This window comes from Microtus pennsylvanicus, chromosome X (genome assembly GCF_037038515.1).
Source record: "Microtus pennsylvanicus isolate mMicPen1 chromosome X, mMicPen1.hap1, whole genome shotgun sequence".
Classification (NCBI taxonomy): domain Eukaryota; kingdom Metazoa; phylum Chordata; class Mammalia; order Rodentia; family Cricetidae; genus Microtus; species Microtus pennsylvanicus.
In genome coordinates, this window is record NC_134601.1 from 112,951,125 (window position 1) to 112,974,510 (window position 23,386).

Here is a 23,386-nt window from a genome sequence, read left to right on the forward strand (position 1 = left end):
ATTCCACTTCACATAATAAATCACCCCAAAGCAATGATATTTTTCTAATAAGAACAATGATCAGAAACCAATGTGATTTAATTATTCAGTCATTATGGCTTCCCTGCCTGGTAATGTGCCCAGCTGGAAGCAGTTATGTCCACCGCCAACCTTGTCACAGGAAAACATCTGACACCTGCATAAGCCTTCACGGCGGCAGCTTTGGTGTCTTAGGGGTCCCAGTCTCCAATGCTGAGGCCGTCACATCAGCCTGATCAGCTACATCTTCTCAACTTGTCAGGGCCTTGAAACTCAATAGTGATAAACGGAAGAATCCGATGCCCTTAGGCATGTTTTGCTGAAGTGAATGGATTAACAGTGTAAGCTGCATCTTTTGGAGATGTCAACTAGCAAGAATGATAGATGGAAATCCCAACGGGGTCAATTCAATATCTTATCTTATAAAGTGAATAAGCTGTATTAGCAAAGGTGGAAGTGAGAAATAAATAAATGAAAAGGGAATACTTTCCCACCACACACTCTCTCATAGGTGTCTGTTCTCTTTTCTCACAGACTCATTCTATTTCAGCGTTTCCCCATTGCAGAACCACTCATCACATGTTCCAGACTTTTAAAGTTCCCTTTTGAAAATCAGTGTATCGATGTGTTTATGGGAAGCATTCCCCACACTGTGTGTGTGTGTGTGTGTGTGTGTGTGAAAGAGAGAGAGAGAGAGAGAGAGAGAGAGAGAGAGAGAGAGAGAGAGAGAGAGAGAGGGAGGGAGGGAGGGAGGGAGCGGGAGGAAGAGGGAGGGAGAGGGAGAGGGAGAGAGAGAGAGGGAGGGAGGGAGGGAGCGGGAGGAAGAGGGAGGGAGAGGGAGAGGGAGAGAGAGAGAGAGAGAGAGAGAGAGAGAGAGAAATTGAGAGACGGGCGGAGGGTTGGAAAAGATTACTTTGTAAGAAATATGGTAGGAGGGTAAGTTGTTGCAAGCATTTTTAAAGGATTAAATCTCTGTGATGTTTTGAGAACTCTAAGAGATAATAAACTAAGGAGAAACATGACATTTGGTGCAGTGTATGACATTCCTATGTAGTGTATATAATGGAGAGATATATGAACACATGTATGATTTCAATTCTTCTCTAACAGACTGTGTTTTATTAGTGAAAAGACAAGACAATTTTCTTCCAACACAGCGGATAGAGTGGGGCAATTCCGAGACGAAGCTCCGGTTTTGCATTTTTGCTTATGCGCACCTCCATTCCTGCGCAAAGCAGAAGCCACCTGTGCTGAGCTACCTGGGAGATGATGAAGTGCTCATGTTCGTACACTTCGGCATGCTCAACTATTTTCTGTCACTTTGTGCTTTAAAAGCCACATCTGTTGTCAAAACTGTCGACTTCAGGTAACTCTTCTACCACTACACGATAACTCTTGAGGGGAGAAGGGGAGGGGGGAAAAGAACTTGAGGAACATGATGGTCAAGATGGGGGAAGGAAAGGGACAGAACAAGGAAAGAGATGTCTTGATTGATGGAGCCATTATGGGGCTAGCAAGAAACCTGGCACTAGAGAAATTCCCAGGAACCCACAAGGATGACCCCAGCTAAGACCTTAAGCAATAGTGAAGAGAGGGCCTGAACTGGCCTTGCCCTGTAGTCAGATTGATGACTATCTTAAATGTCACCATAGAACCTTCATCCAGCAACTGATGGAAACAGAGGCAGAGATCCACAGTGGAGCACTGGGTTGAGCTCCCAAAGTCCTGCCAAAAAGAGGGAGGAACGATAATATGAGCAAAGGGTCCAAGACCATGATGGGGATACCCACAGAAACAGCTGACCTGAGCTAACGGGAGCTCACTGGCTCAGGCCTGACAGTGAAGGAACCAGCAAAGGACCAAACTAGGCCCTCTGAATATGGGTGACAGTTATGTGGCTGGGGCAGACTGTGGGGCTACTGGCAGTGGCACCAGGATTTATTCTTGCTGCATGTACTGGTTTTTTGGAACCTATTCTTTTTGGAGTAATGCCTTGCTCAGCCTAGATACAGTGGGGAAGGCCTTGGGCCTGCCTCAAAGCAATGTGCTAGGATTTGTTAACTGCACACGGGAAGGAAGCCTTACCCTCTCTGAGGAGTGGATGAAGGGGATGAAGGAAACGGGAGGAGGGGAGGGAATGGGAACTGGGATTGATATGTAAAATGAGAAAAGATAGTTTTTTAAATAAATAAATTCAAAAAAGAGGCAGCTCCCCAAACACCAAATGTCATAGCAAATACCACTTCCTTCCAAGAGAAAGTGGCAATTTTATCATAGTATTTGTGTATTTGCCCATTTAACACATAAAAATATGCTATGTTTCTGAGTAGACCCCCACTTTTCATTTGAAATTTGTGAGTGATAAGGTTTTTTTCATATTTATTTTTAATCATGTGTCGGTGTATGGGTAGGTATGTTCATGTGTGTGCCATTGTCCTCAGAACCCAGAGACATTGGATCTGTATGGAGCTGGAGTTTCAGGAAGTTGTGAGCAGTCCAGTGTGCATGCTGGCAACTCAACTGGAGTCTTCTATAAGAGCAAGATGCCCTCTTAACAACTTAGCCGTCTTTCCAGCAACAATTAATAAATTTTTGATTGTTGTATGTCCCATACTCATTTCCCTGTAAGCCCTGTGGCTTTTATTACATAATTTTGTAGACTGCAGTGGTCTTTACAAATTCATGTCATGGTATAGCAGGGAAGTACTCACATGTGGTAGCTGCCCTCAACCGTTATCACATAGAAGAATCAGATCCTGTTTAACTATGCTTTACTAAGCGTCACTTTGTAGGTCTCTCTAGTTACTAGTTAGTTTGGAATAGGGCTTCAAATGTCCATCTCTACCACTGTATGTAGTAGTCTAGGCACCACACTTGGAGTACCACTGCCCAAGAGTTTGTCCAAGAACACTCTGGAGTTCACTGTGGCATAGTGTATAGTTAAGACCACACCGAAGACTATTATGTAGCAAATGAAGAAGAAAAAGGCCAGTCTTAAAATTCTAGCATGAAGAATTTTCCAGGAGCTGTTGTTGGAATAATGCCAGGTATAGAAATGGAGATATAAACAGTATTTAATGGCTAACCTGTTAGTACATACATATACATGCATATTTTTGTGTATGTGTGTGCATATTCAATGTACCTGTCAAATACAGAAAAAAATGGTTGCAGTAATCATCTTTTGGAAAAAATTTAGATTCTGGGTAAACATTTTGATCAATCAATGGTACCAACTTTTATCATGAAAGTTAGCTGTTTTAGAATTGTGTGTGTTTACCAAAAATTCTTCTAAAATCTATATAAAAACAGTTAACTAAGCTTACATGGTGTTGTTTTGTTCTTCTATAGTTAACACTCACAAATTCCATTTCTATTTCTAGCAAAAAATAAGGCTTGTAGTTATAGAATTTCAATGAGTCCAATTGTAACAAAATAAAATATTGGCGCCTCTATGCTGTAATCCCCTCATTGTTTATTGTGATCACTTCTCTTTCTCTAATTTGCACCCGGGAAAGCCACAAGGCCCCGCTTCTAGGTTTCTACCTGGGTCAACATCTCATTTTGACTAAAACTTTCTCATTATAACTCTTCTATCAGTGAATACTGACTAACTTCACTGGAGCGCAGCCAAACGCTGACCATCGAATGTAAACTGTCCCGGTTGCTAGCATCATTGCCAAAGAACCAATCACATTTAGTGGGTGATAACCCCAAGTTCAACCATCTGACTTCTATAGTCATCAAATCACAGTAGCTACAGTTTTTCAGGGGAAATTAAATGTCTCAATGCTTCAGAGCTTTCGGCATCCGTCTTATTGTAAAATCACACCAATTAGATTTCTTAAGTACAAAGCATATAAAGAAGAAAATAAAATTAATCAATTATCCCATCACTCAAACATTGAGAAAGTAAATGAATATACTCAGGGCTAACAAATTCACACTATATAGGGATATGTCAAGCAGGAATAATTCTCCCTCATCTCCACCCATTTCTGCCCAACATTGATCTATCTTTCTGCCACTCTCTGCAGGGCTTACTTTAGCTATTTGTTCAAATGTCACCTCACCCCCCTGGTGCTATCTTCTGCAACTCACAGTAACACTTAGCTACTCTCCATCTTAATAGACAACCAATCTTGCCACAGGAATTTCAAGTTTCATAATATAATGGGATTTTTAAATTATTTCTTTTGTTTCTAAGATTATAATATAATTACACCATTTCTTCCTTCCTTGTCCTCCCATCAAACCTTCTCACATGCCCCTTCTTGTTCTCTTTCAAATTCATGGCCTGGTAGAGGGATTTTTCATTTTATATAGTCTTATTATTTTTTTCAATGTAATACCCTCAGAGCTAGAACACCTGGCAATTATCTGTGAAGTGGATGGAATCCCTACTGTATGAACTTTAAAAGGGTGACTAAGGTTGAAGCATTACCTGTAGTTATGATAATATTTTGTTAGCAGAAATGAAAAGTGCATGGTGCATTAAGTACTACCAATGAATTCCTTCTTGAAGCTTCCATCCTCAGTGCCAGATCTGGAATGTGTTCCATTATTCAAGTTTGACTTTCATGTTCTTTCTAGATGAGAGCTGTGCTGGCTCTTGCTATGATGGCAGAACTCATATGGTTTTGAAGCCAACACAGAGTCCATCAAAAAGCAGTGTGAAGGCTGGGAAGATGGCTCAGTGAATAAAATGCTGTCCATACAAGCATGAAGACTTAAGTTGGGAATCCCCAGCACCCACGGAAAAGGCCTGTAATCTCAGTGCAGCAGTCTAGCCAATCAGTGAGAGACACTGTTTTAGAAAATAGGGGAGAACAATCAGTGAAGACACTACTCATAATCTAGCCACAACACTCACGAGTGGACACACATGAGAACATAGACACAATGGGCAACTATGAACACACCGAGAAGTCCTGCCTACCTTTAGATAAGTTCTACCACACTATTTCCCCTGGGTCCTCTATACTTTCCCAGCAAAGAATTGAAATGAAGTATACTGTCCTTTCTAATGTTTATGGAACAAACTGAGGAGGGAAAATTGAACAAAACTAGACAAAAATTCTTGACCTGTGAATCCTGACCCTAATAGCAATTTCTTTCCTCTCTCGTTTTTGCTCTTTCCCTGTAGCTGCAGCATGCATTTATGCCACGTAACCTTGAGACTACAATTCAAGGTAATCATCTTATAGCAAACGCTCTGGAAACACTGCTTTGCAGAGGTTTCTCTTATTCAGAAGTTTCACTTTTTCATATCGACACAAATCCTATTGCTTTTCAAGACATCCTTGAGGAGGACTCCCACATATTTTCCTTTGGTTTCTGTGTTTAGTCACACTGTTCAAAGATGGAAGGCCTCAAACTTCTATTGCCAGTGTTCAAAGCCCAGCACACTAACATTCTCCCTTCTTCCTGTCAAATTTCATGAAAATTTATTAACAAAAAGCAAGGCAACGCAAACGTTTCTAAATCCAGAACCATTTCATTCAATATCCCTTCTGACTCTGGTGAAGGGATTAGCATTATTAAATTATTTAGTTAGGATTCTTCCAGATGCCTTTATGGCAGAAATGACAGTGGCAGATGCAAATTTCAGTCCCCCACAAAAAGTAATAGGGACATTTCAAACGGAGAATCCAAATGGGCTTGATATTATGTAGGCTGCGGTACAAAGTCAAGAACTGAATAAAAGGTTTGGACTTGCTGTAACTCCTTTCTATAGAGATAAACTTGGGGTTCTTCAATGACTAAGTATATGGGTCTTTGAGTTCTTATAAAAATGTGCTTGTCAGAGGAATCTAAAATAGCTGAAAGACACTTAAGGAAATGTTCAACATCCTTAGTCATCAGAGAAATGCAAATCAAAAAACTCTGAGATTCCATCTTACACCTGTAAGAATGGCCAAGATCAAAAGCACTGACGACAACTTATGCTGGAGTGGTTGTGGGGTAAAAGGAACATTTCTGCATTGCTGGTGGGAGTGCAAACTGGTACAGCCCCTTTGGATGTCAGTGTGATGATTTCTCAGAAAATTTGGAAACAACCTTCCTCAAGACCCAGTAATACCACTTTTGGGTATATACCCTAAGGATGCTCAATCGTGCCACAAAGACATGTGTTCAACTATGTTCATAGCAGCATTGTTTGTCATTGCCAGAACCTGGAAACAACCTAGATGCCCCTCAACTGAAGAATGGATAAGGAAAAGTGGTACATTTACATAATGGAGTACTACACAGCAGAAAAAATAACAACATCTTGAATTTTGCAGGCAAATGGATGGAGCTAGAAAACACCATTTTGAGTGACGTAACCCAGACTCAGAAAGACAATTATCACATGTATTCACTCACAAGTGATTTTTAAACATAAAGCAAAGAAAAATAGCCCACAAATCACAATTCCAGAGAACCAGAAAACAATGAGGACCCTAAGAGAGACATACATAGATCTAATTTACATGAGAAGTAGAAAAAGACAAGATCTCCTAAGTAAATTGGGAGCATGGGGACCTTGGGAAAGGGCTGAAGGGGAGGGGAGAGGATGGGAGGGGAGCAGAGATCTCAATAAATACAAAAAAAATGTGGTTGTTGGTAATATTTGTTGTTCAAGGACTGATGATGTCCATACAATATTATACTGCATTATTACTTTTTCAATTAATAGAATATTTGGCTTTTGAATGGAGTTGTTCATTATTAATAAAGGCTTTGATTTAGTGCATATTATGACAACTATTTTATTTTCAAAGGCTTAGGCACTAGTCTTATATGACCAAATGAATCCAAATATAAGTCTGCACTTGAAAGTTATTGATGATCTGCCATCCTAGTGAGTAAGGCATTGCTTCTTGTTGAGTTTCACTTGTAGCTACATTCTGCTTATACATTTAGTTGTTTCGTTTACGCCATTCAATAGTTTCTATCTCTATAACTCACTAAGTGAATGTAACTTATTATTCTAAATTCAGAATTGTCAGCGTATTAAACACATTATAAAAACTATCTCAAGCATTGGGTTTGGTCATGATGATGGAACTACTGACCACCAATATTTCCTGAGTCTCTGTGATATTCTAAGCCACATGGTTAAGTTCTGATAATACAAACATCATACATTATCAAAGTATATATAGTCTAGAGAATAAGAGAATGCTACTGAACAATGGTATCTTGCAAGACCTAAAGAAAAAGGTGAACCTATTCTATGCTTTCTAATGTACAAAGAAAAGAAATACAGGATTCACAGAAGATGTACAGAGGAGTTGGGAGAGGGGGCATTATTTATATAAACATCTATACTAATGGGTAGAAGATATAGTTGAGAAAAATAAAATCAATTGACTTTTGAGGCAGGAAATCTTAGGACACTTGTTTTCAAAATGTGGTTTGCAGACCAGCAACATCAGAATTCTCTGGGCACTTGTTAGAGATGGAAATATTGGACCCCTGCCCCAGACCTGCTCAATCAAGAACACTGGGAATGGGCTTCTGAGTTTCAACCAACCATTTGTATTACTGAGTCCCACCAGCTTCTATCAGAATAACTATTCTTAACTCCAACTACAAATTAGAATACTGACCAATGCTCTTGCCCAAATCTATTGAGGTGTAATATCTATGACGTTGTCCACTTGTAACTTGACCGTGCAAACAGTAAAGAACTGATCATATTTAAGATAACTGAACCATAGCTCAGCCCTCCTGGTTTATTCCACCTCTGTTATCACATATTTGGGATATGGTATTTTTCCATGAACTTTCTTCAGGCTATGCTTTCCAAGATTAACCTTTATATGACCTAAAAAGATATGATTGTGCTAAAGGAAAAATATACATTTAGTTGTAATTGCCTTGAAAAGTCCAGGATGAATGCTAAAAAGAGAATAAGTATTATATCCTATTCAGTATCAATTCTGGTTATTGGCTAACCTCAATAGCACTCTTCTTGCGTGGTGGCATCAGTTGGGGCATGAAAAATGCTGCAGTTACAAAGCACTTTTGGTTATGCCTTTTTCGATGTTGTTATAAAAGGATTTCATTGTCATTACTGCTAAGATTAATAGCAGCTTTTTACTCAAGTTGGCATCTTGCAATAGTTTGGTGAATGCCAACCTTCCCATTTCCAGAAAGTATCTCGTTCTACCAGCTGTGTCGCCTGTCATGGGATTCAGCAAGATGTAGCCATCTGTTGGCTTCCTGCAGGTAACCTCCTGCCACCAGATCTAGCGGCCTCGAGCGGACAAGCAGAAAGCAGATTCTGAAATCTGCCCTCCATTTTGCAGCTTTCTCTGATGACCATTCTATTCTATGTCTGTCATATCAGCCTTATTCCACAACAAACGCCATCTCTTGCCTTTCCCAGAGTTAGCAACCAACCCCATTTGTCCAGGACTAAAGAGATGCCTGGAATATAGTAGTTTTCAGTATTAAAACTGGAATTAGGCCCTGGCAAATGAAAAGAAATTAAAAACACTGCTTTCATCCTCTAAGTCTGACCTATTTTGTATTGGCAGAATTTTAGGGCACAATCGTTCTCAGCATTTGGCATCTTTCAAAGTCATTTGGCGATTAAAATCTTACTAAGATTCAAGGGGCTGGTGCATAATCACCAGAGTTTATTATTTAGTAAAAAGGGTCCAAACAATGCCCATTTGTCACAAGTAGTGGTGATGTTGCTGGTCCCCAATAAACACACTTTAAGTAGTTCAACTTTCTGAAACAAAGAAAATATAAATCCCTGCCTCCACCCCAGTATGAAGCTCTGTCTGGTCCTTTCATATAAATAAGTGCTGCCCTAGGCAGGAAACAATGACACTAACATCAGTGATGCTCGGCCTAGTCCTGGGAATATTAGGCAAATATATATTAATGAATGCCTGTGTGTCCCACTAAAGCCCTATCTGTTTATTTGATAATGATTTCATCAATAACGACACGGCTCCAATTCCCCCATATAAGTTATACAAAAACAAAAAACTCACAGTTTCTTTGTTAAGTCTCTTCCAATGTCATCCCTTAAGATGCAAACTCACCAATGCATATGTCTGCTGATGGTAAAGGCATAAAATGAAAAAAGAATACAGGACTGGGAATATAGCTTAGTGTTGATGTTCTTCCTTAGTTGCTTGAGGTCCTAGATTCAAGTTGTAACATTAAAAAAAAAACACCTCTTGGGTGGCAAATTACTTTTTTTTTCAATTCTGTGACCTTCTTTAGGGTACATTCCTAGAAGTGCAAGAGTTTCTGTAGTAAGTGATATTTAAGTTGCATCCTACAAAAATAAACGACAACTTTCTTTTTCAAGGGCGGTCACATAAGGCTGGGAACATGAAGATAGATTAGTGAGCCTGACCCTGAGTTCCCGTCTCCCACGGTTGTGTTCCAGGATCTTGGTGCTCACCTTCTAGCTCACAGCCAGAGCGCTCTCAGCCGGTACCCACTCACACCTTCACTCGAGTCAGATAGACCCTAACAATCATCCCATCCTTTCTGTTGCCTACCTGCAGCAAGCCTGCCTGGTCCATTACAAGAGAAGCAGCCGTTTGCAGATACCTCACAGGCAGCAGACTGAGGCCCTACAGCCACTGCTCCTTAGTCTCACTCAGTAATGGGCTTTTAGGAGACTGTGGGCTTAGCAGTTGCGGATACTCCTGTTTACTCATGAAGACTTCACAGAATATTGTTCTTAGCTGTCTCCTGGGTCAGAGATAATCTTAAAACACCTCCAGCAGGTGCTTGTTAAGTATACCATCTGTCAATTTTGCAAACTGTTGCGAGTTTGTTCATGACTTAACTTCATCCGTCTCAACAAACTTTTGAAATCTTATTGTAAATTTTTGTGAAATGCTCACTTTCTGGGGAATACACTTTAATATTCTTTCTAAGGCATTTTACAGTATCTGCCTATCAAGTAATCTACCTTCAATCCCCCTTATTCTAAGGGACCAAGAAAGCGGTGAACTTAAACCCAGGGCTTGTGTAGTAATATGAGCGGCGGGCTGTGTTCCCAGCACCCCGGCCCCCTGCTCGGCTAGCTTATGCCCCGAAATAATTACACGGACACTGTATTCTTTTAATCACTGCTTGGCCCTTTAGCTCTAGCCCTTACTGGCTAATTCTGATATCCTGATCAACCCATCTCTAATAATCTGTGAGCACCGGTCTTACCGGGAAGATTCTAGCCTAAGTCCATCCTGGGTCAGAGCTGGGGCATGGCGTCTCTCTGAGGTGTCTGCTCCGGAGAGGAGAGCTGTGGAGTCTGAGCTCACTTCATCTTCCTCCCAGCACTCCGTTCTGTTTACTCCACCTACCTATGTTCTAACCAATAAAATGGGCCAAGGCAGTTCCTTTATTAGCCAATGACCTTCCTCCATCAGGCTTGCAGTGTGCAGCATGCTTAGAGGTGGCAAAAGGAAAGTGCATTCATTGTCACAGCCCTTCAGTGCACGTGGGATCAATAAGACATGGGTTCTATCTCACCTTCTGATATTCAACTACCTTCTGGCTGACCTCACATCCTATATTCTTGCCATATCAAAAGAGAAAGAATCCTCCAGTAGTGGAATTTGTGAAAGTATATTCAATGATTATTTGAAGATATCTTGCTAAACATTCACATGTGTCGCTCATATAATTCTCATATTTCTTACCCCGTTGAACAGTATAGTGTAAGGATTAAAAGAATACAATCAATAAACTGGATTACCCTCCCATACCTGCTTTGATGCTTCATCTTGGCTGTCAATTTAATTGGATCTGGAATCAACTAAGAGATGTACATCTGTATAGATAAGCTATTCTCTGGTTTGGATTCAGTGAGGAGGGAGAAAGCCCTCCCACAGAGTGGGTGGTACTCTCCAGCAGCAGTCCTGTTTAAGATGGTCCCAAGGAAAAGCTGTTGCTTTTTACCTGTCCAGCTTCACTCCTTGCTGGTGAGAGCACCTACTTCACTGATGTTATTGTTGCTACCATCCTTTGCTAACATCAAAGCCAAGCTTCCTCGGCCTTTCAACACGAACTGAAGCCCAGTCCAGGATTTCAGTGTCATCTTGAGATAACTGAAGCATCTAGCTCAAGAACTGAGCAGTTACTGGGTCACTTACCCTGACTAATACACCTGCAGTTCACTAGTGTTGCAGTCTTCAGCAAATTATTTCACCCCTCTGACCTCTAGTTTCCTCTTCTGTAAAATGAACGCATGGTACAAAGTTGTATAGCTATTGTGGAAATTCTACATAATAGACGTGCACGTAGTAGGCACATTAATAGGTTCCCAGAATAGATGAGTGCACAGTGTGACCACTATACCCACTTGGTGTGAGTTTTTCAAGTGGAAATGGAAATGGTTGAACATGATATTATATATTACCATTTTTCAGTTACTAGAGAAGGCTCTCGAGATTTAACTTGCCCATTCCCTAACTCCCTCTTAGCGAGGTCAGTGCCCAAGATTAGGTCCTCTCCATCTTTCTCTTAGGCCATGTCAGAAACTCTTAGCTTGTACAGGCAGCCTGACTTTCCCCCTCTTTGAGCCATTATCTTTAAGAATAAAACTAAGAAAATAAATTGATTTTATTTTTTTTACTTCCTAAAGAAAATACACCGATCCCCTATTCTTTAACATGATCTATACGTCCAGTATCAACTTTTCCCAAGAATCGTATTATGCCCTTTGCTCTCTAAAGCACCAGGCAGCCTGTGTTTCAGCATACGTGAACATTCTCACGGTCCACTCCTGCACCGTGCACAGCTCAGCACGCTACCTTTACAGCAGTCATCCATCCCATATCACTTCTTCTGTCTAGAGAACTTTCCTTTCCTTCAAAAGTCTTCTCAACCCTTTTCACCAGAAATCCAATTGTGGCTCAGCCAGATTAAATGACTCCTCTGCAGTAGCTCTCAGAATACATTGAATAAGTCACTGTGATGTCCTCTAAATGACCAGGTCACAAGTCTCTCTCCCAACTCATCAGAAGCAAGCATTAGTATCTGGCTATGAATTACTTACTCTGACCCGTATTTTCTTCTAAGCATTTAATATGTTATTTCACATCCACAGTTCTATAAGATAGTTATGTCACCTCCGTTTTATTTAAAAAATTAAACTATTAAAGATAGATGGATTAAAGATGTTGAGAAACTTGGCCAAGACTTAAAGCTACTAGTGACCAAGTCAGGATTCAAAATCAAACTGTCCCACTTGAGAGCACACAGTATCAACTATCAGTATTGTACCATGCTCTACATTCATGTTTAAGCTCAGTACCTGGCAATGTTATAATGCTACATATAACAAATCATCTCCAAACATACTTTCTTAAAACCATAAACATTCTCTCTCAGTTTCTCTGGGCCAGGGATTCAGCAACAGCTTTTGAGCGGGGAGGTTGTCTGAAGGTCTCTCGGGAGACCACAGTCAAAATGTTTGACTTAGTTGTGGTCACCCGAATGCTGGGACTGAAGTACCTGCATGGTGTTTGAAGTGGACAGAAGGCCTACGGAGCCTCACCCGTGAGCCTCGAGCTGTTTAAGTGCCCTCATGATGTGGTGATCGACTTCTCCCAGAGGGATAAATCCAAGAGAGCAAGGTTCAAGTTACAATGTCTTTTATGGCCCAGCCTCAGAACTCATACTCTGTTATGTTTATAAAATCCCACTGGGTACAAAGCTGAGCTTTAACTCACTGTGGGAAGGGGCTTCAGAGAGCTGTAGATACCAAGAAATGAGGAATACTCCAACTCCTAGAATGTTAAGTGGGAACATGTTCTAGATCATGGCTTCTTCAGCTTTTCTACTCACAATTCCTTTACACCCAAGAAATTTTTATTTGATTTTGGCATACGCATATGTGTGCATGTTTATGTATATTAATCAGGTATTTCCTGATAATAAATGATAAATGTACTATAAAAATATGTTAATACATATTTAACATGTATTAAAGATAAAAATCTGCATGCTAATGAGATGGATCTTTTTATTTATTTTTACATAAGAATTAAATCTTGGATGAATATTTAATGCTGTGGGATATAAAGTATCTTCAGCATTTTCAGAGTTTTTAATTGTTTTTAAATATGTATTTATTTTATGTGTATGTCTTGCACCATATGCATGCAGGTACCTGTGGAGGCCTGAAGAGGCTTGGATTCCCCTGCAGCTGAAGTTAACATACATAACATACAAACCAAGTACATGTGAGCTGCAGGATTTGAATGTTGAAAAGCGAACCTGGGTCCTCTTCAAGTGTAACAAGTATTCTTAACTGTTTAGTCATATCTCCAGTCCCAATATACATACATACATACATACATATATATACACGCTCATCAATGCTGAGACTGCCACTTTGTATAAATATATACTACACAATGTTGGATTATATTTAGATCCATTTCAAAAATTATTAAGAATTCTACCTTAATCCTAAACCAAAATTCGTTTGCTGATTTTCTATACAACTCAAGTCAACCATTCACATAGAATGTGTGTATTGTATGCATGTGTTCAAGTGTGTGTGCTCATGTGTTGAGGTGTATGTGGAGGCCAGAGTTTGTCAATGAGGGTCTTCATGGATTGCTCTTCACTTTATTCTTTGAGACTGAGTTTTTCACTGACTCATGGGGCTCATCTTTGGGGGCTATCAGTCTCCATCAATCATCCCTAGAAGTGGGGTTATAGATATGTGTCACCATGCCCACGTTTTATATGGGTACTGGAGATCCGAGATGAGGTCCTAATGCTTGCACAGGAGGCACTTTTCTGATTGACCCATCTTCCCAACCACTCAAAGAGAAATTTTTAGAATCTTTGGATACGAGTCAGACATTATCCATTGCACCATTAGCTTGGTGATTCAAAAAGCAATGTTTTAAATCAGATTTTATAGAACACAGAACAATTCAAAGATATACTAACTTGATATCTGCTGAAGTATGCTAACAGGAAAACAGTAAAAATCCTTTATTTCCATAACTAAACTGTTCTGTTTCTGTAATAGCAATACAACATAGGCAGTACTGTCAAAAATATCTTGGGCAAAATGTCCCTCGACTGAAGAATGGATAAGGAATATGAGGTACATTTACACAATGGAGTACTACACAGTAGAAAAAAAATAATGACATCTTGAAATTTGTGGGCAAATGGATGGATCTAGAACACATCATATTGAGTGTGTAACCCTGACCCAGAAAGACAAATATCATATGTACTCACTCATAAGTGGCTTTTAGACATAAAGCAAAGAAAATTCAGCCTACAATTCACAATCCCAGAGAACCAAGACAACAAATAGGACTCTAAGAGATACATATAATCTACAGGGGAAGTAAAAAACGACAAGATCTTCTGAATAAATTGGGACTATGGGAGAGTGTAGAAGGGGAGGGGAGAGAAAAGGAGGGTAGTAGAGAAAAATATAATAGCAAAAAAAAACAATAAAAAAATCTTGGGCTTATTTTACACTTGATTTGGAATTTTTTGTCAGTGTTCAGAAATCTACTAGTCCACAGTTTTGAAACATGTTCAAATACACAGGTTACAGGTAGATTGTGTTCTAGATAATGAGAAATTGGTGTTGATCACTGACATGTCTCCATAGGTCCATAATTTTGGAGCACTGTTCCCAAATTCTAGATGTTTGCCCTGTTTACTCATGTCTCCAAATGGAGCATCAAATGAATTCAAGACTTTAATTCCATTAAATCTCAGTACAAGTCATGGGTGAATATCTACTAACTTGGCTTCCATTTTATGGTTTTAGGCTGAGCCAACAAAGAATGAGAAATTCTCTTAGTCTGAAAGAGTTATGTCCGTAACAGGAACACAAAGCTGTTTGGTTTCAGGATTAACTCTATGGTCTGCTGCCAGTATAAACCCAACCTCCAGACAAAGGTTTATTATCTTCTTTAGCACAATATCTGTAATTAAACTGGAGCAACAAAATCTCTTAGATATAAGAGTAAAGATAATAAAAGTGTTGGGTTTAGCCCTCAGGCCATGCTTGTTTTCAAGCCAAGGTTGAATTTGCTTAAAATAATTGTTTAATATTGTAGTGGCATTTCAATTGCATTTTAATAAATAAAACTTGCCTGGGGAGCGGGAAAGTAAAACAGCTACACTGGCCAGCGTTATAGACCAGGGAGCTATGACTTGCACCTTTAATCCCAGTAGCCACACTAGTTTGCCATAGAAACCGGCAGGTGTGTGTCTTTAATCCTAGTGGTGCATGTCTTTAATCCCAGAACTAGAGAGGATTATAAAATGGGAGAAAACAGCTCTCAGGCACAGTTTCACTCTGAGATTTCTGGAGGCCGGATCACCATTTTGAACCGAGTTCAAGGTAAGAGCCAGTGGCTGCCTGCTTTGCTTTTTGGATATTCAGGTTGAACCCCAATTGCTCTGAGTTTTTAAATCGTGCTTCAGTTGGTTTCAAATATACAAACATACAAACCAAATACTGGAATGAGGCATATTACAAATTCACAGTGACATGAACACATATAACAAACTTTATTCTAAAGGCTGGTTCGTATTACTAGAAATAAAAATTGGATATGAGCAGCAAAGAGACAGCAAGGGCTAGAACGGCTAGCTCTATCGTGCCACATAACTATACCCAGGCCACTCAAGCCCTTCTACTGAGGCTTTTACTTTGTCCCTTTCAAATGTGGGCTGATATGTTTTGAAGTTATTACAAAGTTAGGAAAGCCCAGGCGGAGGTGCTAATGATCTCAGTCCCTTGTTCTCTTTAAACTACCAATTTAAATGTCATTAGGACTGGTGACAGCTCTTTCCTACAATGCCCAATACAACCTGTGTAAATCACCAAGACTTCACACCACCCTCCATGTCAGAAGACGTGGATACTTAGCGTGACAAGGACAGAAAATGAGCTTTAACCACTTAGCAAAAATAATTGAACATCAAAAGATGGCCCCAACTTCATGGTTCTGCACAAAAACATGGATTGGGAAAGAATAACAACTCTATAGGTTTTCCTATTTGCTACTCGAATCTTTACTGCATAAAGCAGCAGACTTAGTGGCATAAATCAGAAAATGATAATGAGGCATGAAGGAAATTCTCATAAATCACGTTACTAAGTATAGTTACATTGTAGATGTGGAACCCAATTAAACGGATGGCCACATGCTGTCAGAATTAGCCCCTAATCAATAAAGATGTTCACTTTAGGAAATCACCTCAATTTTTCACTTCTTCAGTGAAGCACAGAGGAGGCAGTTGGGAGGGGATGGGGGAGTCCCAGGAAAGCCAGGGGGGAAATGTGTAAGGAGAAATTCCACCTGTCTTAATTTGTAGTCCAGAAAATCAGAAATGAAGGAGGGTGGGGGAAAAGTCACCCAAAGGATTCCTTGTCATCTTGCCTGGTAATGTAATTTACAATGAGAGCAGGCACTGGTCATTAGGAAAATAGAAACAGCTTGAATCTCTTAATTAAAATACTGCTTCAAATTGTTCATTCTAAAACCCCTCTGCCCATGAGCTTTCTAGAACCCATTGGGTTACCCTGAAATGGCTACTTCCTCAGGAAAATTCTGATGGGGTCAGCCTTTCCTAGACAAGACAAAGGCAGTGGGCAACCCTGGAGACAGAACTACTATTAGATGCGCTTAACTCTCCAAAGGAGCAGTAAGCTCCTTTAGTGACATTTGAGAGAAATGGAAACACCAGTGAAGGGACAATTTCATCACCCTCTTCTTGCACAAGAGCTGACCTATTACACACACTAGACTGGTAGCAATTAAATCTGTAATAGCAAAGGTTGATGAAAGTGGGCAACAAAAGGAATACTAGTGGAATTTAGAATGCCCACGTTAAAAAGCATCTGGCAATACCTGGTTGAGAACTTGCAGACTCTCGCTGCAAGGAGTTCTGCCCCCAAGGAATATCAGCCTGACTGGCTTCAGAAGACAACGCACAAGAATAGCAGAGAAGCACCATTCCAAGGAGTGAATATTTGCAATGGTGGAAGATATAGAGGGTATCAGCAGCATAACAGATTGTCTGAGTACATGTATGGTCAGAGAAATGAATACTATACAGAAATATGTAGCGAAATCGGGAAAAATACTACCACACACTCCATGCATATACCCAAAAAAGAATGGGGCTGGAGAGATGGCTCAGTAGTGAAGAGCATTGGCTGCTCTTCCAGACGATCCAGGTTAGATACCTAGCCCCCAATTGGCAGTTCACAACTTGGTGTAACTCTAATACTAGGGAATCTGATGGCCTTTTCTTGCCCTTGCAGGTGCCAACCAAACATATGGGCACAGGCACACATGTAGTCCGACATCTACTTAATATACTGATTGGAAAACCACAATTTCTGAAGATTATTTACAGTATGATAAACTTTTATTATGTTGAAAACAATATCAGTTAGGGGTACCTACATAAATTGCTAATATTTTAGTATTTAGAAGATAAACATGGCCTAGCACAGTGGTGCGTGCTTTTATCCCAGTACTTGAGGGAAGGGGAATCTCTGTGAGTTTCAGGCCAGCATGGTCTACATAGCAAGTTCCATGGCAGCCGAAGTTATATGTGAGACCCCCCCCCAAAGAAAGAGAGACATAAAATGTAGAATGTTGGTTACCTCTGTGGTGACGAGGAGAGTAGGTCAGGGAGGCGGACTGCAGCTCAGGTGACACTGGTAAGATTTCAGCTCTTCACTGAGTCGCACTTTATTGAAACTTGTTGATTTTCCATCCTCCCAGATGCTTTCTAACTTAACATGGGCCAGCATAGTACACAGATTCTCTTGAATGCAGCAGATATTGCATAGTAAAAGATGTCCCATTAAACTTTAATGTCACTTCAGAACCCTGAAGACAGGCTTGGAGGAAGTCCCTTGATCTTGCTGTCCCTCTTTCCAGTGTGGCCATATTAAACAGATTTTTTTTACTGCTTACCAACATATTCCAAGTAGACTTGTGGACTAGTGGCTAAATCTGGCTTAGGACACGGGTTGTGAAACCCCAAATTCATTGATAATATAGTAACCACAAAGGGACAAAAGACACATTTGGGGGATATCTGCCATCCCAGTAAGCTGACCCCAAAAGGAGAGGAAAGAAGAAAGATCCCAGCCATGACTGGAGTCATTTTACTCTGAGAATATTTTTCCATCTTTCCACTTCAGCTGCCATCAGCTGCCCTTTACTTCTACTTGCTCGAGCAGAATAATGAGTATTTGGACATTGTTTTGGATTCTCAAAGAAATTTGACCCTTGCAGCTATGAGGAAGGTGGGAGAAGAGACAGACTGACAGAGAGAGAGAGAGAGAGAGAGAGAGAGACAGAGACAGAGACAGAGAGACAGAGAGAGAACTGAAACAATCTTTTTGAGATGCTAGGATGTTACTGACAGGTAGTGCAGAACAGACTTCAGGATTCCTCCAAAGCTGTTCTGCCAGAAGAACAACATTCGTCCTTTTAAGCTCAACACACTTCTTTCTGAAGTCTTCCTGACCAGGATGGCCTGACTTGTGCCCCTCTAAGACATGACACCTGTGACAACCTTGCCTCTGCTTTATCAATCATATCAAGATACCAGAACCCTCCAAACTGGTATAGAGACTACTTCAAGTGAAAAGATGAGCTGCAGGAGAAAGAATTGTACCTGAGCTTCCCTTGTCTGCTAAGAATGAAAAGCAGGATACTGCAAAACGCCTTGGCAAGGTAATCTTAAGGTTACACTTGAACAATCTGAAAAATGATTGGGTAAATAAGGTGCCAGACATCTTTGCCCTTCCTACAGTAACCATACAAACTTTACTGCCAACTCATCTAGGGACAACTGCTCATGCAATACAATGTTCTTCTATTAAAGTGTTCTGTTAAACAATCTGGATCAGTGGAATGGTTCAGTAGATAAAGGGGCTTGCTGCCAAAACTCATAACCTGAGTTCAGCCCCCAAAACCCACAACGTAGAAGGAGGAAACTGTTTCCAGAAGCTGTCCTCTCACTTCTGAACATATTCCATGGCATGCCCCACCACACATAGAAATATAAAATATTACTAAAACTAATAGAAATGAATAGTCTAATCAGTATTCTACTTCTCAACGGACATTTTCTACATAACGTAATTAGATAAGTGCTATAAATTTTAATTATAATTGATAGCTCAATATCTTAAGCCTCTGTGTAACATATGCAGCTTGGTACTCAACTTGGAACTTTGGACCCTAAGAAAGCAACAACAGTACTTTCAGCATAATTAATATTTACATACTAAGGAGTGACACTCAAAATATTTAACAACTTCTTTGGTTATATTAATTAATGTAGAATCAAAATTTAACACCATCTGCTTGGTTTCCATCTGTAGGACTCTCAAGACAGTCCTACAGATTACCATTCCCAACAGTAGACGCAGGAGGGCGACTCTAGAAGCAAGCTCAATCCTCCAATGGCATGTGAGGCCACAGAGTCCTATAAGGTACAGGTCTAACTTGGATGAGCTATGACATATGGGGCTGACTGGACATGGGACAGGCCTGATACCTCATTGAGAAGAGATCTTTCACTTGAGGAAATTTCTAGGGGAAAAAAAGGCCAATGTCTTGAGAGAAGTATATGTGTCCCCTGTGTTCTAGAAGCAGAAAGGAAGCCAGTGTGGCTACACATGGAAAGAGATGGGAGTGGAGTTGGTAAAGGTGGAGGAACGACAAATGCCGGGCTGGCAATGGAGCTCAACAGGCATTATGCTTGCCTAGCATGCACTAGGCCCTGGGTTCGAGCACTAGCACCTCATATGCCTCCCGTGGTGACACACATGCAACAGCAGCACTCGGGAGGTGGGGACAGAAGCATCAGAAGATCAAGGTCAATCCTTACCTACACAGGTTGTTTGAGGCTAGCCTGGGACACATGAGACCCTATTAAGCAGGGGGGAAAGGCATGTTTCTAGGTCATTGCAAGTAATCACTTTTAAGCTAAGTAAGATAAGATGTGGATAAAAGGATTTGTAGACAGGGTGACATGATCTAACCAACCATAAAGAGAACAGCTTGGAGGAGCGGAGGACAGAAGCAAGAAGGCCAAGGGAGAAGGCTCTTCTTAACATCCAGCAAGAAAACAGGGAATCTCAGAAATGCCACATCCTGTGTTCACCAATGTAGAAATGCTATTGGAAGCACATATATCATACTAGAAGAGCGAACAAAGGTGGAGAATGAGGGAAAATAGAATAGGAACCAGGACTGAGCACTACGCCATCATGGTGGAGAGGTGAAGGACATAAGGGAAAGCAAAAGGAGTTTGACTTGGAGCAGTCAATTCTCCCCACAAGAGCTCACACCACCAACATGAATTTGATGTCTTCTCTCTTCCTAAATAACTTTTCCTACAAATGGATATGACTGTAAACGACATATAGGATTATTCTGCATTTATTAACGAGGTCTCGTACTCTGTATATTTTCTCCAGTTACTGATTTGCTATACAACCTAATTAGTGAAACTTATGTTAATAGGCGTCACAGCAGGCCATCTAACTTTCACTTTTGCATGCTCTTCCCTTACATGAATGTGCCACATTAGTTCGTTTCCATGCACAAGGACACAGAAGCAATTTCCCTCTCCTGCTGCCATCAGTGACCCTGCCACGAATATTCTCACATGGGCTTCCTTTTCCCTTCCTTTGGGTTCTGTGGGGAAGGTTTCTCAAACTTTAGCATTCAATAGAAACAGTTGGAAATTTTATTAAAACCAGTTTCTAAACCCAGCATTCAAAGATTTTGTATAAGCTAGAGCCTGAGAAGTTGCATTTCTGACAAGCTCCCCCAGGGTGGTTTTGTTCATGGTCCAAAAATGACACTAAGAATCAATATCCTGGAATAGACCAGGCATGAAGAAGGAAGTCACAGATGTGCAGGCACCTCTCTGGCTTTTCTACACGTTGTCAACTTGCCTTGCAATGGGGGTAGCCTACTTTATGTTTACATCAGTGGCAGGATCTTTAAGACCAATTCTGGATGCTGTCAGATTTTTAATTTTTGCCATACTAGACTTCAATAATTTAAAAAAAAATGAATCACAGAATTGGTTCTGGCTTTAGTTCTGATGTTGTGATAAAACACTATTATCAAAAGCAACTTTGGGGAGGATGTTTGGTTTACAATTCCAGACCATGATCCATAATTGAGGGAAAGCAAGACAGGAACTTGAAGGTAGGTCTGATTGTCATTCCACACAGGATTACCTCTGACAAAGGAACTCACTTCACAGCTAATGAAGTACAACAGATACCACGGAAGGTGCTGTTTGCTAGCTGACTTAAAAGAAGGCTTACTAGCAAGCTTGAAGACTGCTAACTTTCAAATGGCGCTCAGGACCTCCTGACTAGGAATGGTGCTTCTCAAAGTGGGCTGCCCCACACACACACACACACACGTGCGTGAGTGTGTGTGTGTGTGTGTATGCATGTGTGTGTGTGTGTGTGTGTGTGTGTGTGTGTGTGTGTGTGTGTGTGTGTAAATAATCAAGACAATCACCCGCAGGCCAATCTGATCTAAGAGATTTCTTTTTTTTAATTATTTATTAAGGATTTCTGCCTCCTCCCCGCCACCGCCTCCCATTTCCCTCCCCCTCCCCCGATCAAGTCCCTCTCCCTCTTCAGCTCGAAGAGCAATCAGGGTTCCCTGACCTGTGGGAAGTCCAAGGACCGCCCACCTCCATCCAGGTTTTAAGAGATTTCTTAATGGAGACTATCATCTTAGATGATGTAAGCTTTTTCAAGTTGACACTTAAAACTAACTAGAACAGCATATATAATTACACATACCCAACACACAGAAATAGACATTACATCCTAGAGCTAATCAGAATACATTCAAGCTTCTTTATTCCATAGAAATTGCTCCCAGTTAACTGCCATTTTCCCTATCAAGCAAAGATGGTGTGGACAAGACCATCAAAATAATTATGAAAGGAAAAAGAATGTGTGCACTTTTTAATGAAGAACTTCACTGTGGTTCGGTTTGTTATAGTTTGAAAAGCCAATGATGATATGAATTTTTTATGGACTACTAAGGAGAAAGGAAGTGAATGACCTATACAATGAAAACACTGAAGAAACTGAAGAAAACACTAGGAGATGGAAAAATATTCAAATATTGGAAAAATTAATATTGTGAAGATAGCCAACCTACCAAAAGCAAACTACACGATAAAAGCCACCGCCATCAAGAATCTAGTACTCACGTATCTGGTTAGTGGATGCACTGTAAAAGGCATTGACTGTTGTCGGATTTGTAAACCACCTGCAGAAAGAAAGACAAATGCCACAGGTAGCCATCAGTATCCAAATAGGAAACCAGTAAATGTAAAACAACACAATATTGCTGCAAGGGAAAATTATTGTCTTATTTATGGCTCCTACTCCATTGAATGAACAATTTTATCAGAAAGTAAGCACAGTTTGGCATGAATATGTTAGCAGGGCTGGAGAAATGGCTCAGTTTAAACACACTGGCTGCTCTTCCAGAGGTCCCAGGTTCAATTCCCCGTACCCACATGGAAGTTAACAACTGTCTGTAACTGCAGTTCCAGGGAATCTACGGTGCACAGACATTCATCCAGGCAAAACACACACACACACACACACACACACACACACATACTATCTCTTTTAAAAAAGAATACTAGCAAGCCTGGATTTTCACCGACAACAAAAATGATTAATTAATTAATTGATTAATTAACTAATTTTATTTTTTAATTAACTAATTTTAAAAATGCAACATGAGTGCATCTGAAAATCCTTTAACAAGAAGTTGACAATCAGAGGTGCTCCCTCGAAAAATCAAAACACACAGTAGCAAGCTGATGCTTGTCAGGTTCTGTTCAGATGATCCAGGCAACAACCACCTTTCTGGCCTGTATCACCCCTGACCTGCTATGAAACTGTTGCTGCCACAGGGTCTGCCTGCTCCCGTGAAAAGTTTAGTGATTTAAGTTGCAAGTGCCTGAACTATCTCTATAACCAGCTGAGTTTTGAGGAATCCATCACCAATCTTTCTGGGGTTTGCTTTCAGCTGTAACGTGAAGGTGTCGGGCTGGTAGGCTGGTGCTTGCCCTGCGATCCTGAAGAACTGAGTCTTATCCTTAGAACCATGGTAGAAGAAGAAAAACCACTCCTAAACCTTATCCTCTGACCTCCACCTGGACATCATGGCATGTGCACACCTGTACCTACCAACCCATCCTTACACAGGTGCACAAACACACATCCACACCCATGCACATGCACATAATAATTGTAAGAACAATAACAAAATAAAGTGAAAGATATTGCATTAGACATTAGGATCCCTTA

At 40.5% G+C, this 23,386-nt stretch overlaps 1 protein-coding gene across 1 annotated transcript in view; it reads right to left on the minus strand.

The window, feature by feature from the left end:
- Positions 1–23,386, minus strand: part of Phex (phosphate regulating endopeptidase X-linked) — a 211,420-nt gene that overhangs the window by 24,806 nt on the left and 163,228 nt on the right. Inside the window, exon 15 of the mRNA XM_075958100.1 lies at positions 22,273–22,331. Coding sequence (XP_075814215.1) covers positions 22,273–22,331 — 59 coding nt within the window. The remainder of the gene's footprint in view (positions 1–22,272; positions 22,332–23,386) is intronic.